Source organism: Benincasa hispida, chromosome 10 (genome assembly GCF_027475165.1).
Source record: "Benincasa hispida cultivar pf3 chromosome 10, pf3_genome.v1.1, whole genome shotgun sequence".
Taxonomy (NCBI): domain Eukaryota; kingdom Viridiplantae; phylum Streptophyta; class Magnoliopsida; order Cucurbitales; family Cucurbitaceae; genus Benincasa; species Benincasa hispida.
In genome coordinates, this window is record NC_143487.1 from 35,057,112 (window position 1) to 35,072,207 (window position 15,096).

The 15,096-nt window shown below is 33.1% G+C and overlaps 1 protein-coding gene across 5 annotated transcripts; it reads left to right on the forward strand.

Annotated features, from left to right (window-relative positions):
* The first annotated feature begins 6,904 nt into the window (after window positions 1–6,904).
* On the forward strand, window positions 6,905–13,684 carry LOC120088124 (glutamate receptor 3.7-like). Of its 5 annotated transcripts, none has more exons than XM_090305540.1 (10): window positions 6,905–7,091; window positions 7,254–7,339; window positions 7,442–7,520; window positions 7,588–7,763; window positions 8,180–8,518; window positions 8,843–10,191; window positions 10,756–11,033; window positions 11,191–11,222; window positions 11,966–12,375; window positions 13,021–13,684. In XM_090305540.1, exons 5-10 carry the CDS (start codon window positions 8,263–8,265, stop codon window positions 13,438–13,440), a joined length of 2,745 nt encoding a protein of 914 aa, XP_090161666.1. In that variant the 5' UTR covers window positions 6,905–7,091; window positions 7,254–7,339; window positions 7,442–7,520; window positions 7,588–7,763; window positions 8,180–8,262; the 3' UTR covers window positions 13,441–13,684. The 5 variants fall into 5 exon arrangements, with proteins under 5 accessions (XP_090161666.1, XP_090161667.1, XP_038901128.1 ...); XM_090305541.1 differs by having other exon boundaries at window positions 7,591–7,763; XM_039045200.2 differs by having other exon boundaries at window positions 7,442–7,763; window positions 8,177–8,518.
* The last annotated feature ends 1,412 nt before the right edge of the window (window positions 13,685–15,096 follow it).

Consider the following 15,096-nt stretch of genomic DNA (forward strand, 5'->3'; position numbering starts at 1 on the left):
CATTAGGGGAGTTTTGAACTTACTGACATATAAATGGATATGAACCACCACCTGCCCTTAGACTAACGAAATGATTATTGAATTAATATTGAACATTTTGAAATATAGAATAAATACACAAAAAAATATGAACCTCCAACGTAAAGAGTTTCACTACACATACCTCAGAAAAAATATTCTAGAAGGAGAATCAAACAACAGATTACATGAGAAATGAGCCCATATAATTTTGGGCTTTTGGGCTTGAACAGAGCTAATAATAAAAAAAATATATTTTTATGTAAAACATTCTCTTTAGACCATAATTTTTTCATGAAGGGTTTTTAATATTATTTTAAGACAAATTTAATTTTTTTTTATTATTTTTATTTTTGATTTTTATATATATTTTCTTATTTACGAAGCTTTCTTAATGATGGAGATAAAAACTACATTTATTATGATTTTTATATATATTTTCTTATTTACGAAGCTTTCATAATTTTTTCATGAAGGGTATTTAATATGATTTTTTTAACATTTTCAATTTATTTGTTGAGATTTTTTCCTTTATTTAATTTAATTGGAGAGAGAAAATGTCTTTAATAAAATTTTATTTTCTATTTTTGTTGGTTTCACGTATTATTTTTTTTTAGATTCATGGTTATTTAAATTATACCTCATAACATGTTGTTAGGTATTTAAAAATATTCTAACAAATATATGAAATATACCACAATATATAAAATAGAGATTGATTCAATTGTTGACATAAATCACCATTTTGTTTTTCATGTTGATTTTTGATATTATGTGAGATATCTTATTGTTTGTTCACTTGTGCATTTAATATATTCTATTGTTTATTTGGAAACATTCTAAAAAATATATGTATTATACTAGTAAATATATTTGATATATACTCAAATATTTATGGTTATTTTTCTATATATACCTTAGAACATAAATTTCAGAATATATATACAAGCGTGTATATATCATATATCATAAATTCAAAATAGTCGAAAATCAATAAAAATATTTACCCTAGTATATAAATCACAGACGAACTTGATGTTCAACATAAAATATATATATAAGCATATATATCACAAAACAATAAATCTAAATACAAAAACAGTCATCATTTATATAAAATAAACGATTATATATATACACACATACACATTTATTCTTATTTTGTGTGTCCAACAACTCTCTTCATCTTTGCCTTTTTTTTTCTCCCCATCTTCATCTTGTCCAAATCTCTCGCCAGATATTCTTGTCTAGCTTCGTCGACTGGATCTGTCCGAGTTCGCGCGTGGATCTGCTCCAACCCGATGCTGGAAGCTTCGTCATGTCTTCTCACGACATTCGTTTGCTTGAGGTCGCGTCGCCCTCGATTGGATTTGACCGAGTTTGTGTAGGATTTGCTTGCATCTAATGCCGGAAGCTCACCCCGCACCACACCATCTCACATCGTCCGTTTGCAACCACGTTGTTGATGGAATGTAGAAGCACGCAACGGAAGCAATCAGAATTAATAAGCACTCTAATTACACTTAATTTGAGTTTTAAAAGCATGTAAAACAGGTTTTTCAACAAAACTGTTTCAAGACATCATACATTTGAAGAATCCTCCAAATCCAAGTCGCTCTCCACGTATTCTTAGCTTCAACACCTCAGTGAACCATCAAGAGATCTTCTCTACTATTCTCAGTCTTGAATTTGAGTGGTGGAACTCAAGATTAAAGTGAATTTTGTGAAGGGAATGGAGTGAGCTTTTGGTAAGAAGAACACCACTGTAGAAAACTTTTCCAGCAGCTCAAAAATCCCTTCGATCAATAAAATTGAAGAGTTTTATCATTCTTCTTCATACAAGCACTAATGGAGACGGTTGATGCCACTTCAAATTGATCAAAGGAAGTGCGCTAGGTGGTTGGATTAAGAGAATCCACCTTCTATTTCACAAATGGTGGAAAACTCCACTAAGGTATTTTAATTTTTTAATTTCCATTTCCAATTTTCAATTTTAATTAATTCAAAATTATCTAAAATCAAAAATAAAATTGAAGTCTTATTTAATTAATTTAAAATTAATTAAACTCAAATTTCAAAATCAAAATTTTCAAATTGAAAAATAATTTAGTTTTAATTAATTAAACAAAATTTAATATCAACTATTAAATTAATTAAACACCTATTTGATACGTGAATCCTATTCGTGTAATTAATATTTAAATCAATATTTAAATATTATAAAATCTCCAATTTCGTTTAATTTCGATAAATTAAACGTTTAATTATATCATATATGATTATACAAACTCTAATTTGGAATTGAACAATTCAAATTCAAATCTTAATATGCAATTTGAATACTTCAAATTGAAACCCTAAATTCATTTTGAACACTTCAAATTGAATTAATTTCAAATTCACTCAATTTACTAATCCAAGGTGTTCATGTTTTATGAGCTAGTAGAGCGAGCTTATGGACCTACCAATCATGAGCTCTAACGATTTGAGATTAATTGGCTAAACTCTTTAGACTAAATTAATTAATGTTCGTTAACTACCGAGACACACCACTATAACTCTATAGTTGCACGCTCCTCATTATAGATATATTTGTGTCCATTTGATTTAACCATAATCACTAAGGCGACCCTTCATAGGTTGTTCGTAATAACGGCTGGGTCAAATGTTGTTTTACCCCCCAAAATTATGTTTTGCTCCTCAAATTCCATTGATTCTTTAATGAACAATTGGTTTGTGATCCAATCACTAAACCGGATTCCTCTCAAGGCAATGAGAGGGTGGGGCCCCTTGTTCAAGACTTGGATTCAGTACTTAAGAGAATAACCTTCCTTTTATCCCTAAATCGAGTATACGCGATTTTTATCTTTCACCCTATGTCCCCAGCTATTTACCCAGTCTTACCTCTAAACTTAGAGGTTTATTGAGCCGATGCTGTTGAGCCAATCCCCACCTACGCAAATCTAATGATAATTCTGAATAAATAGGAGTTTATAGTTAGCTCAAGATTAAGATTGAGTTACTTAGGTCATCTAAGCGAAATAGTCAATCTTAAACAGACGTTATAAAGTAAGAGTGACCTATTTCTTGGTTCGATCATATGCAAACTCATTGCATGAGACGCCCCCATTTCTCATGTTAATACATGAACAAATCAGGATCACTTCATTTGTAGTACCTTACAACAAAATGTAATAACCACAAAGTGAGCCACATTCAATAGTGTTACCAGAATGAGGCACCCAACCTTATTCGTATACTAAAGACTGTTTTGGCTATTTGCTCGAACTTGATCCATCTTTATGTCTCCACATAAATTTCAAATATTCATATAATAGCGATGGATCTTAGTTTATTGGATTTAGTCTTTATAATTGCAATTTACAAATTCAATAACAATTTTATTGAATAAATGTTGAATAACATCGTTATTGATAATAGAAAATGTTTAACTTTACAAATTGCAAGTTTTAGGACATACAATCAAACAGTTGTCTTCTGCTCGAGCCCACGTCGGATCTGCTCCTGCCCGATGCCGAAGTTTCGCCTTGCGCGAGGTTGTCCCGAGTCGTCTGTCTGCAACCACACTGTTAGGAAGGAGAAAAAGAGGAGGAAGAAGAAGAAAGAATAGGTAGGAGGGAGGAGAAGGAAGAAAGAATAGGGAAGAGGGAGGAGGATGAAGATTTCAATGTATTTTTCTTTTTTAAAAAGCAACATCAATGGGCATGAAGCCCTAAGATTGTGCATGGGGGAGAGAGAATCAATTTTTTTTTTTTTTCTGTTTTATAAAAAATATGGATGAGACCTAAATGATAAATACACATCAACTTTAGTGAAAATTTGTATTCTATAGACCTATTTTTTTAAATAAATTAAATGTTAAAGACAAAGGTGTAATATGAGTCTACAATTAAGACTATATCTGTAGAAATCCCTACAAAAATCTTAGTGGGCTACCTTAACGTATATTATTAATTATTGCTTATAATATATATTAAAAATAAAAAAAATTGATACTTTGAGGGGCACATGCCCTCCTAATCTCTATGTAGATTCGTAGTCACATGAAACTTTTCATTTATCCCACATTAGAGAATTAAGGAGTGACTAGATGGTATAAATATGAAAACATTTCTATAGACTTGCAAATATGGAGAGAGTGGGAGTAGAGAGCCTTCCCCCACATGTATGTTGTTATCCATTGAAGCTTTAATTATTTGGAAAAAAAAAACATTTTAGGATTAATTGTCTTTAATGCTTTTTCTTGATATCATCTTTTCATCTGCTTTTTTCTCCAATTTTGAGCAAGTATTTTTCTCCTGATTTAATTTCAACCATCCAACCGACGAATGCACGTCTGAAAGTGGGTGGTGTCAATCTTGGAGAGAACTACAAAGAACGGTTCGCACTTAGGTCATGTCAAATTTGACGGTTCGCACTTAGGTCATGTCAAATTTGTTTTCAAGAAAATAGTTTTCACGACATAACAAATTACCTCCGAATCTGATAACCAAATAATAAAGATTAGGAAGAAACAAAACTGTAAAAAATGGAAAGCTAAAAACGAAATCTGTATTAAATGAAATTTAGCTAGATGTTACAATATTTATCTCCTTTCCAAGTAGACTTTTTCTCTACATAATAAAATAGGTAACTTTTTTCTCCCACCAATCTCGCTAGCCATCAGTCGCATTCACTAATGACCAGAGGTGGTGTAGTTTTGAACTTTTCAATCATTTTATAAGAGAAAAAGGTCCGATCTTTGCCATTTCTCAACTGGCACTTCTACTTTTCTCCTCACGAGCTCTTAGAAGTTGTTAAAAGTTTAACAGTGGTTTAAGTTAGAGAATTAGATTTAACTTTTATTTACTCAAAATATTATTTTCTTTATTTTATGGGCATGACGACACTTTTATTCACATTTTTATGTGTTGGAATAAATACTACACTTTTAGGATCAATTATTCCCCTTTGTGGGAATCTAAAATAATACTAATCAACTAGTAACAATAATAGTAATCAATAGACATTTTAACATGGAAAAACCTTCTCAATGTGAGGAATAATAAAAAAAAAACCACAAACTGAAAAATCTCCACTATAATTAATAATAGGTTACAACGAGTTCTCTCTAGTCACAACTAGAGACATACACAAAATATATCTCAAGATTAACCATCTTAGTAACAAACGGGAACAATAAAGAAGAAATAATTATAAGGGTCTCACTTAATGTTGGCAACCAATTACTCACCGTATCTAACTGTAGATAACTGAAAAACGTTGCTGGTCGGATTGGATCTTTTCTAATTTTTTTTTTCTCTTGTTCACACTTTACTCGGTCTGTGTGCGTTTATCACCAAGCCAAAAGCCCAAGACTGCTATATTGGTTATTTAAAAAAAATAACCTAATTTGTTCATTGATGGCCTTAAATGATGACACTATGAGGCATTTGAGGCAATAAGTTAGTTATTATAGTCTTAGATTATTATAGTTAGGTTATGATAGTTTGTGTTTGAGGTGTAGATTATTTTAGTTTGAGAAGGAAATAGTAAACACTGTAGCAAATAATCAAAAAAATTATGAATATAAAATAGTAAAAACTATAATAAATAGTAAATATGGTAGCAAATTGGGGTTTTGAAATAATGTTAACGGTAGTTAATTGGAGGTTTTGAAATAGTTTTTACGTGATTATTATATTTTGATGATAATCCTTACCCCAAACGCCCCCTATGTAGTTATGAATTCGACACTTACATGAAAATTCGACAATGGCTTACATTTTCATAAATATTTCTATATGTCTATAGTTTTCAACTAAATGTATATTTAGATTTCAAAATTTTACTTTAAGTTTTAAGTTTGATTTTAATTTTGTCTCTGCTTTTTAAAATGTTATAATTTTACCCTACATATTAGAATTTTGTTTCAATTTGGTCCATTTACTTTTTTAAATTTAATTGTTCACTATACTCACTATTAGTGGTGTTAATTAAAAAAAAAATAAAAGAGTTACAATTAATTAAGTTTCACTATATTTTCTCACCGGTATTAAAATTAATCTTAGATTTTTACGCTATAATTATTTTAAATGAATTAATAGACATTGATACCAAAATTAAAAGTGAGTACTTAGTGAACAAGCGAGCTAAAAATATAAATTTTGAAATCTAGAGACCAAATTGAAACAAAACTCAAACCTTAAGAACTAAAATTGTAACATATTTTGAAATATAGGAACTAAATTAAAATAAAACTCAAAACTTAAAAACTATAAGTGTAGGCCCTGTTTGATAACTATTTGGTTTTTTATTTTTGTTTTTTTTTTAAATTAAGCATATTTCATCCATATTTCTTACAATAATTTGTATTTCTTAAATACAATTATTAATTTTTAGCAAAACTCCAGAAAAAAAAAAACATTTTGAAAGCTATTGTTTTTTTAGTTCTCAGAATTTAGTTTTAAACTATTGGTGAATAGTAGATAATAAAGGGAGAAATTTGGAAGTTGAAATAGTGTGCATAAGATTAATTTCAAAAACAAAACAAAAACAAAAGCTAAAATGATTACCAAATGAGACCGTAATATTTTGATCTCAAATTCTAAAGACTAAAAGATAAGTAACAACATTCACTAACATAGATATAATATACCTGGACAACATTTTAACTTGTTTTAGAGGGTGAAATGTTTATTTATTAATTAAAATTTTAAAATTTAAATTGTCTATAAATTGAATGTTAATTTATTAATTTAATTTTTTTAAAAAAACCTATGAAATCAACCTTGAATTAATTTTTTTTAGTACAATTGCTATAAGGTGATTCGAAGTACTTTCTAATACATTTGTAAATTTATTACAATCATCCCACTAGTTTATGGGCAGATTTTGTAATTTGCCAAAACAAAAAATAGAAAAAAAAAAAAAAAAAAAAAAAGGATTAGCTTAGAGAAGTCGATAAAGTGGATCCGGTTAGTGAAGGAAGAGCAATGGATTTGAAGACGCCATTATTAAAAGCTCGCGAGAAGCAAGAGAACTCGTAAGAAGGATTTGATTCTTTGAAGAAGGTGAGCATTCTGTGGTGTCGGACTGTCTATCGACTTGTTTCTAATCACCATTTTCTTCCTTCTTGTCAAACTCTATCAAATTATGATAACTATTGTACATTATTGTATTATCAAGACGTGTTATTATACAAATTTATGAATCCACCTTCCTAATCCAACCAGAAATTGATTGGTGGAGAATAGTCAAATTCATGTTTACCCAGTTGGAAACAATGCAAGTGATCCTCCCATTATCGCTTCGCGATTCTGTAAGTGTTCTTGATCGATTTTCTCCGAATCCCCATTGTAAAATTTTGTTTTAGAAGTAGATTGATGTCGCATTTGTAATTCTATGTAATGTCCTGTTTCAGTTTAATTCAGTGACTGGCGTGTGGTTCGATGGAAAAAAACTCTGCGGTTCAGTGATTCTTAGCTTTGACAAGCAAATCAGTAAGAGGAGAGAAATTTTGTGTTTGTTTCCTGTGAACTTGCAGTTGTTAAGTCTGTTCTGTAACAGTAGTGGTTTGGTGGACATTGTCGGAGAACTGCTCGGAGTTGTAAGCGTCGATCGAAAATGATTGATGGGATCATCGGCGCAACCAGCACCACGTTGTTAAACAGCTTTTGGGCATCAAATCGGATGCTTGCATTAATTGGGAACAGGGTCCTGTTTTGGCTTAAAATCCTTTCCGAGTAAATTTCTTTGATCATTTCTGAGCTTTGCTTTTGGAAGTCAATCTTTATTCTCTTTTTTACGTTCTTGGTTTTGTGTTTATTTTCTTTTACCGTCAATGGGATTCGAATGATTCTCTCTGATAAGACGTGCCATTCCCCCATTACTTCGTTTTTCTTGCCTTCCTTAGTACTTATTCTTGACCTACATCTTTTTCCTGTTCACGGTTTACTATTGAGGATTTTGTGTTGCTGAAGTAGCTATGGTTAACTTGAGTTTATTCTTTACGAGCTCTATACAAGATTTGGTAGTAAATAGTTCTGTACTGAAACTTTTCGGTGGAATGCTTGTTCTTCTGTGGTCTATGTTCTTGAGCTCCTTCTCTTCATTTAAAGCTTTCCTTGTTATCACCAATAGCTCTTTGCTTGTTCAGCAGTCTCCAGCTTTGTGAAAGCTTGAATCAGTTAGTAGTCTTCCTGGGCCAAGGCTGGTTTGGCAGATTAAGTTTGTTGTTCGGTCATGGAGAGCTTATTAGTTCTTACATTGATTAGTTCGATATGGGCATTTCTTGCTGGTTCTGCTTGTTGCCAAAGGCCTGCGGTTGTGAACATTGGTGCAGTTTTCACTTTTGATTCAATTATAGGAAGAGCGGCAAAGGTGGCAATGGAAGCCGCAGTTTCGGATGTGAATGCAGATCCTTCCATTCTCAATGGAACAAAGCTGAATTTGGTCATGGCAGATACACATTGTAATGTTCTCTTGGGTTCTATTGGAGGTATGTCACTGTACACATATTTCATTCATAATATGTTCGAAAATTTGGCAACATTTTGGAAATGGCTGTGGTAGTGTTATCCCCACACTATGTCTTTGATTGTTATTAGGATGAACTCGTATGTGAAGGTGGAAATTTGTTACTCCTTCATTCCTGATGCTGTCTGCTATTTCTTCACCATCTTTTCTACCTATATCCTTTAGTGCCCCCGTTTTGAATATATGGCCCTGAATTCTTATACTGGACTTTTCTTTTTATATTAAATTGTCTTGATGTCTACTTGTTTTATGTCACATTTTCTGACTTCTCTCCCTTGTGCAACAGCTTTTCAGGTTCTTGAGAAAGATGTAGTAGCCATAGTTGGGCCTCAATCTTCAGTTGTAGCTCATATGGTTCTACAGATTGCTAATAATCTCCAAGTGCCTCTTATATCATATGCTGCCACTGACCCAACTTTATCTGCTCTCCAATTCCCCTTTTTCCTACGGACTACTCAGAGTGATGCCTATCAAATGACTGCTATGGCAGACTTAATTGACTTTTATGAGTGGAAGGAGGTGATCATGATCTTTGTGGATGATGATTATGGTAGAAATGGAATATCCACTTTAACTGATGAGCTTGACAAGAGGATGTTTAAAATTTCTTACAAAATACCCTTACCTTGTCATTTTAATCTCAGTGAAATCACAATCATACTCAATAACTCCAAGTTGCTTGGTCCTCGTGTCTATGTTGTTCATGTCAATCCTGATCCTAGATTAAGTATCTTCAAAATAGCCCATCAACTTGATATGATGACAAGTGATTATGTGTGGCTGGCAACAGATTGGCTTTCTACTACCTTAGATTCTGTTCTGCCCGTGCAACAAACCTCTATAAACATCCTTCAAGGTGTGGTTGTACTTCGTCAACATATTCCTGAATCCAGCCGAAAAACAACATTATGGTCTAGGTTAAGGAACATGCTGCCAGAAGACTCTAGAAATTCTTCTTTGAATGTCTATGCTCTTAGTGCCTATGATACCATTCAAGTAGTTGCACGTGCAATCGATAAGTTTCTAAATGAAGGTAGGAGCATTACCTTCTCATTGAAGAACAAGTTTCATGATTTAAATACATCTAGAATGTCCTGGGGAAAGCTCAAAATATTTGATGATGGTGCTCTACTGTTGAGCATATTGTTGCAGGCAAACTTTACTGGTTTAAGTGGTCGGATTGAGTTTAATTCAGATCGGAACGTTATCAATAGAGGCTATGAGGTGATTAATATCGATCAGATGGGACTGCGTAGAGTTGGTTATTGGTCCAATGTCACAGGCTTTACAATCCAATCTCCAGAAACTCTGAAACAGAAACGAATTGGTTATTCCCACCTGAACCAGACGCTTGGCAATGTTACCTGGCCTGGTGGAAAGAGAGAAAAACCGCGTGGATGGGTGATTGCAAACAATGAAAGACCATTAATAATTGGAGTGCCACGTAGAGTAAGTTTTGTTGAATTTGTTACTGCAGTCAATGGAAGCCACAAAAACATTGAAGGATACTGCATCGATCTGTTCAATGAAGCAAGAAAGCTGGTTCCTTATGATGTTCCTTACAGATTTATACCTTTTGGAAATGGCTCCTCCAATCCTAGTTATGATGACCTTGTGAAGAACGTTGCAAATGGTGTAAGTAAAATATTATATTATCTACTTTTCTGATGTCTGAGCGCCTAAAGAGAATAAATTCAATCTGGGATTGTGGTTTTCAGAAAGTGTCAACATGATTCAGTAAACTATCTGTAAAGCTCGAGAGTCAGGATTTATGAATGGTGTAAAGGAATGATTTTATTTGGTTTCTAAGGGGCAGAATATCTGTTGGTTCCATTTTCTTGTGGACTACATGTGCTCTCTAGGGTGTATTAGCATTTGAAATTAATTACCGCACCTTGCCATCTAAGATCCTCTAGCAAAAATGATGAATCCATTTCCAAAAGGTTCGGTGCAATTTAATCAAACAATCTTAGAGAAGTAGTGAATTAGATTTGGAAATAGACTGGAAAGAAAATATTGTAGGAAGAACAAAAGTAAATTGTTATTTTCTATATGCAGTTGTAACCTACTTACGAAACAAGGTGTATTAGTGTGTATATTAAATTCATTCTTATATTAGCGTGAGTGTGGATTAGATTTATTTCTTCTCTGACAAAAGTCTATCGCGGAGCTGTTACTTTCTCATTCCTTTTGTGTCAGATATTTGATGCAGCTGTTGGAGATATTGCAATTGTGACCAATCGCACAAGGATCGTGGATTTTTCTCAGCCTTTTGCTTCTACCGGTCTTGTTATTGTGGCTCCAATAAAAAATTCAAAGTCAAATGCTTGGGTGTTCCTTAAACCATTTACAGTAGAGATGTGGTGCGTAACATCGGCGTCCTTTTTTATGATAGGGGCAGTCATATGGCTTCTTGAGCATCGAGTAAATGATGATTTCCGTGGTCCACCAAAAAGGCAGCTAGTGACAGTAATATTGTAAGTGCTTTCAGCGTTGAAGGCGGTTACATATAAATCAACAAGTGGAAAATTTTCAATATCACAGCTATTTTTTGATACATCATTCCTTTAGTATAAGTTAACCTTTTGCATTAATGGATTCAGAACAGTATCTGAAAATATTTCCATCTTGCAGGTTCAGCTTCTCGACATTGTTTAAAACGAATCGTAAGATATTTTTTTTTTCTTTTGCTTCTTTTACTTGTTTTTGTTTTTCTATAACAAGCAGTGTCTAAAATAAGAAGAAACAGCATGATTTGGTGGGCTTGATGAATATTGGGCAAGTTTGACTCAAATTCAAACTCAACTAAGAATATATAAGAGATATCGCACTCCAATAGCTTGTCATTTAATCCACTCTATTTTCACCGATATATATGTTATTAAGAAGATCAAATTTATAAATTCAAAATGTTGACAAGCCGTAATATTTTCACTGGAATCTTGTATTTATATTTTTGCTTCAATTTACCTTAAAAATATTTGCACAGATGGGTATTAACATGGTTATCAGACCTCATTCTCTTCATTATACTGTTACTACTTGGTTATCAGAACTTATAGGATGAAAGTACGATACTGGGTATTGCATTAAGTTATTTAGATGAATGTGCATTCTCTAAGAGTTATTTGTTCTGCCTAATCTCTTTTCAAGTACATAATAGCTACTGTCCACTTTAAGGTAAATTCTGTTTTGAAACTCATTGTTGAAAACCTCGTTTTTCTAATTGCCGGTCCTTTTCCTGTTCAAATAATTTTTAAGACATTTCTATATCATAGCCTATGTTTCTAACTGACTGCATGAGCTACCCATGTAAATGAGTCTTTATTGTGTTCATTACTGGCTTAAATACAAATTTGAAATTTACTATATATTGACAAGATTTCTGACTTCACAACTCAAATTACAGAGGAAGCTACTGTAAGTCCACTTGGACGTATGGTAATGGTGGTGTGGCTTTTCTTATTGATGGTTATCACATCAAGCTATACAGCCAGTCTCACTTCAATCCTTACAGTTCAGCAGCTTTCATCTCCCATTAAAGGACTTGATGACTTGATTACTAATGAACAGCCAATTGGCTACCAGGTAGGATCGTTTGCGTATAGCTATCTGACCGAGAGTCTTTACCTTCCACGATCGAGGCTTGTATCTCTAGGCTCTCCAGAAGAGTATGAATCAGCACTGCTGAAGGGGCCATTCAAAAAAGGAGGGGTGGCGGCTATTATAGATGAACTTCCATATATGGAATTGTTCTTATCAGGGAGGAATGATTTCGGAATGATCGGACAGCCATTCACCAAGAGTGGATGGGGATTTGTGAGTAACCTTCTCTTAACTCAATGATGAAAATATCAATCAATATGTCGATATATCTGTAAATCGAAGGGTTCAACATTGATATTAAATATCCATTGATATCTCCAATATCATCTATTTAGTCCAATATGAATAGGAATACTAATAACAATATTCATAACTTAGTTGAAGAGTAAAAACAACTTTAACTATTAATCTAAATAAATTTTATAACTTTCATGACAGAAATATCCATCAATATTGATATTTTATCGATATATCCGTAAAATTGAAATCTTGATATCGACATCTCCGTGCTTTAACTAGACTAGGAGAGAATTGGTGACTGCACATATTTTAGTAGGTGCATTATTTTCTGTTTGGTTGGAAACTTGGGGGCAAACCACAAATATTATAACTTATTGCATCGAGGATATTATGGCATTTATCATTTGTTTTGAGTTAGCCAATTGAGATGTAAATGCCTGTGGTAATCTCTATTATCAATGTTTCTGTTAGTACTTTATGTGGTTATCTTATGAGTCATGACATCATTTTAAAAACTGTTAGTTCTATTGGATTCAAACTAGTGCCAGTTTATGGCATCCTATGTTACCATTTCCATGGAATTGTTGCACTCCGTTAATGCTATGCTTTTACAACCAGGCCTTTCAGAGAGGATCTCCACTTGCAGTAGACATGTCAACCGCAATTCTAAAGCTTTCTGAGAATGGAAAGCTTCAGAAGATCCATGAGAAGTGGTTTTGCAAGATGGGTTGTCCTGGAGAGAGGAGAAGGAAATCTGAGCCTAACCAACTTCAGTTGGTCAGCTTCTGGGGTCTGTATCTGTTGTGCGGCGCCTTTTCACTCGTTGCTCTTCTCATATTTTTGCTCCGCATAGTTCGACAATTTGCTCGCTACATACGACAACAGAAGGAATCTTCTCATTCAGAATTGGTGTCATCCAATTCAAACTCAAGCTGGACTCAGGTTATATATAAGTTTATCGACTTTGTTGATGAGAAGGAAGAAGCTATCAAGAGACTTTTTCGAAAGCACGATACTCAGAATCAGGCTAACCGATAGCTCTTCGATGTGTGTTAAAAATGCTTGAAGGTTAATCCTGCAGCTGTACTTGCAGTTGGAATCTCTATGTTTTAAAAATATTGTGTTCTTCCTTTGCTGCAAAGTAACCTAAAATTTAGTGTTCATGTAAATAAGACTGCAACATTATGATCCTAATTACTCCCATATTTGGGTGGTCAAATTCTGTATGATGGGACAAGTATGATATTTATGAGTGCTGTATGAAGTGGCAATTTTTTGTTTTTGTTTTTGTTTTTTGATAAAATCGAGCTGGCTTTTAAGACTTGGGAGATTTATATCTCCCCCCTGATTTTAGGATTCTTAGAACAATGATATGGATATATGAAATATTTCCTTTCCGAAATGTCACGTTCTATGAGGTTAAAATTTCATTATTCTTAATATTATGTTAGATATTTTAATATATTTTATAATGTTCCTAAAAATTTTGGGAATGTCGACACAACTCAGGGACATATATAAAAATGTCATGGGACCTTCAATTAATTTGAACAATTCAAATTAATTCAAATAGTGATTCTCATTTAGTCCTATTGAGTTATCAAGGAGACCTCATGGACTTGTAACTTGAAGCATCGATGATACGTGAATAATTAATAGAACTCTTTAATTTAAATTATTCGCCATTCGTTAACTGAAGAACACTCCACTAAATACCATCAGCTGCACTCTTCGTACTATAGATATATTTCTGTGTCCATTGGATATAACTAATCGACAGTACGACGACTCTTCACCAATTTCTCGTAAGTATAGCTAGGCCAAAATTACCGTTTTGCTTTTGTAGTTACATCTAACTTCTTAAGTACCACTAATTCATCTAATGAACAATAAATTATAGTCCAACTATGATTGAACTCCTCTCGAGCCAAGAGAGGGTGTGACACCACATTGTTCAAGCCTCAGAATCAGCCTTTAAGGGAGCAATTTATCTACTTACCTCGACGTTGGGGAAGGAGTGAATTCCTTCTTGTGTAGCTGTGTTCCCATCTCCCCAATCAGATGAATCCCAAAAAATGGTAGGTTTGTTGAGTAGGCGACCTGACCACTCTCACCCATACAAATCAAAAGATCACCTTCATAGGCAGGAGTTCACAACTCACTTGGAATTCAGGCCATGTTATCTATGGTCATCTTAGTGAAATGCAAGTCTCTATTATGAACGACGTTATATAATGAGACTAAACATTTTATGGTCTGGTCTTATACAAACTCCTTTTTATAGAATATCGGGCTCACATGTCTCCACATGAATTCTTAAGACCAGAACATTTGTAGCACTTTACAACAATTGTAACACCTACAAAGCAACCTATACTTGTAGTGTCACCAAGATAAGGTATCCAACCTTATCCATCTACTACAGACCATTTAAGTTATCACTTAAACATGATCCAACCGTATGTCTCTACATACATGTTTAAGTTACAAGATAACCTTGGATGTTAGTTTATTAGTTTGTGGTTAATGCAACTAATTTTGAAATAAAACATCATATATTTTATTAAAAAAATAATAAGTTTGTACAATAAATTACAAATTATAGGACCCTACGAGATTTAGGGCATCGACCCCAATAATTCCAATAGTTGTTTTTCATAGTGGAAAATGGAATGAAGAACACTATTATGTGAA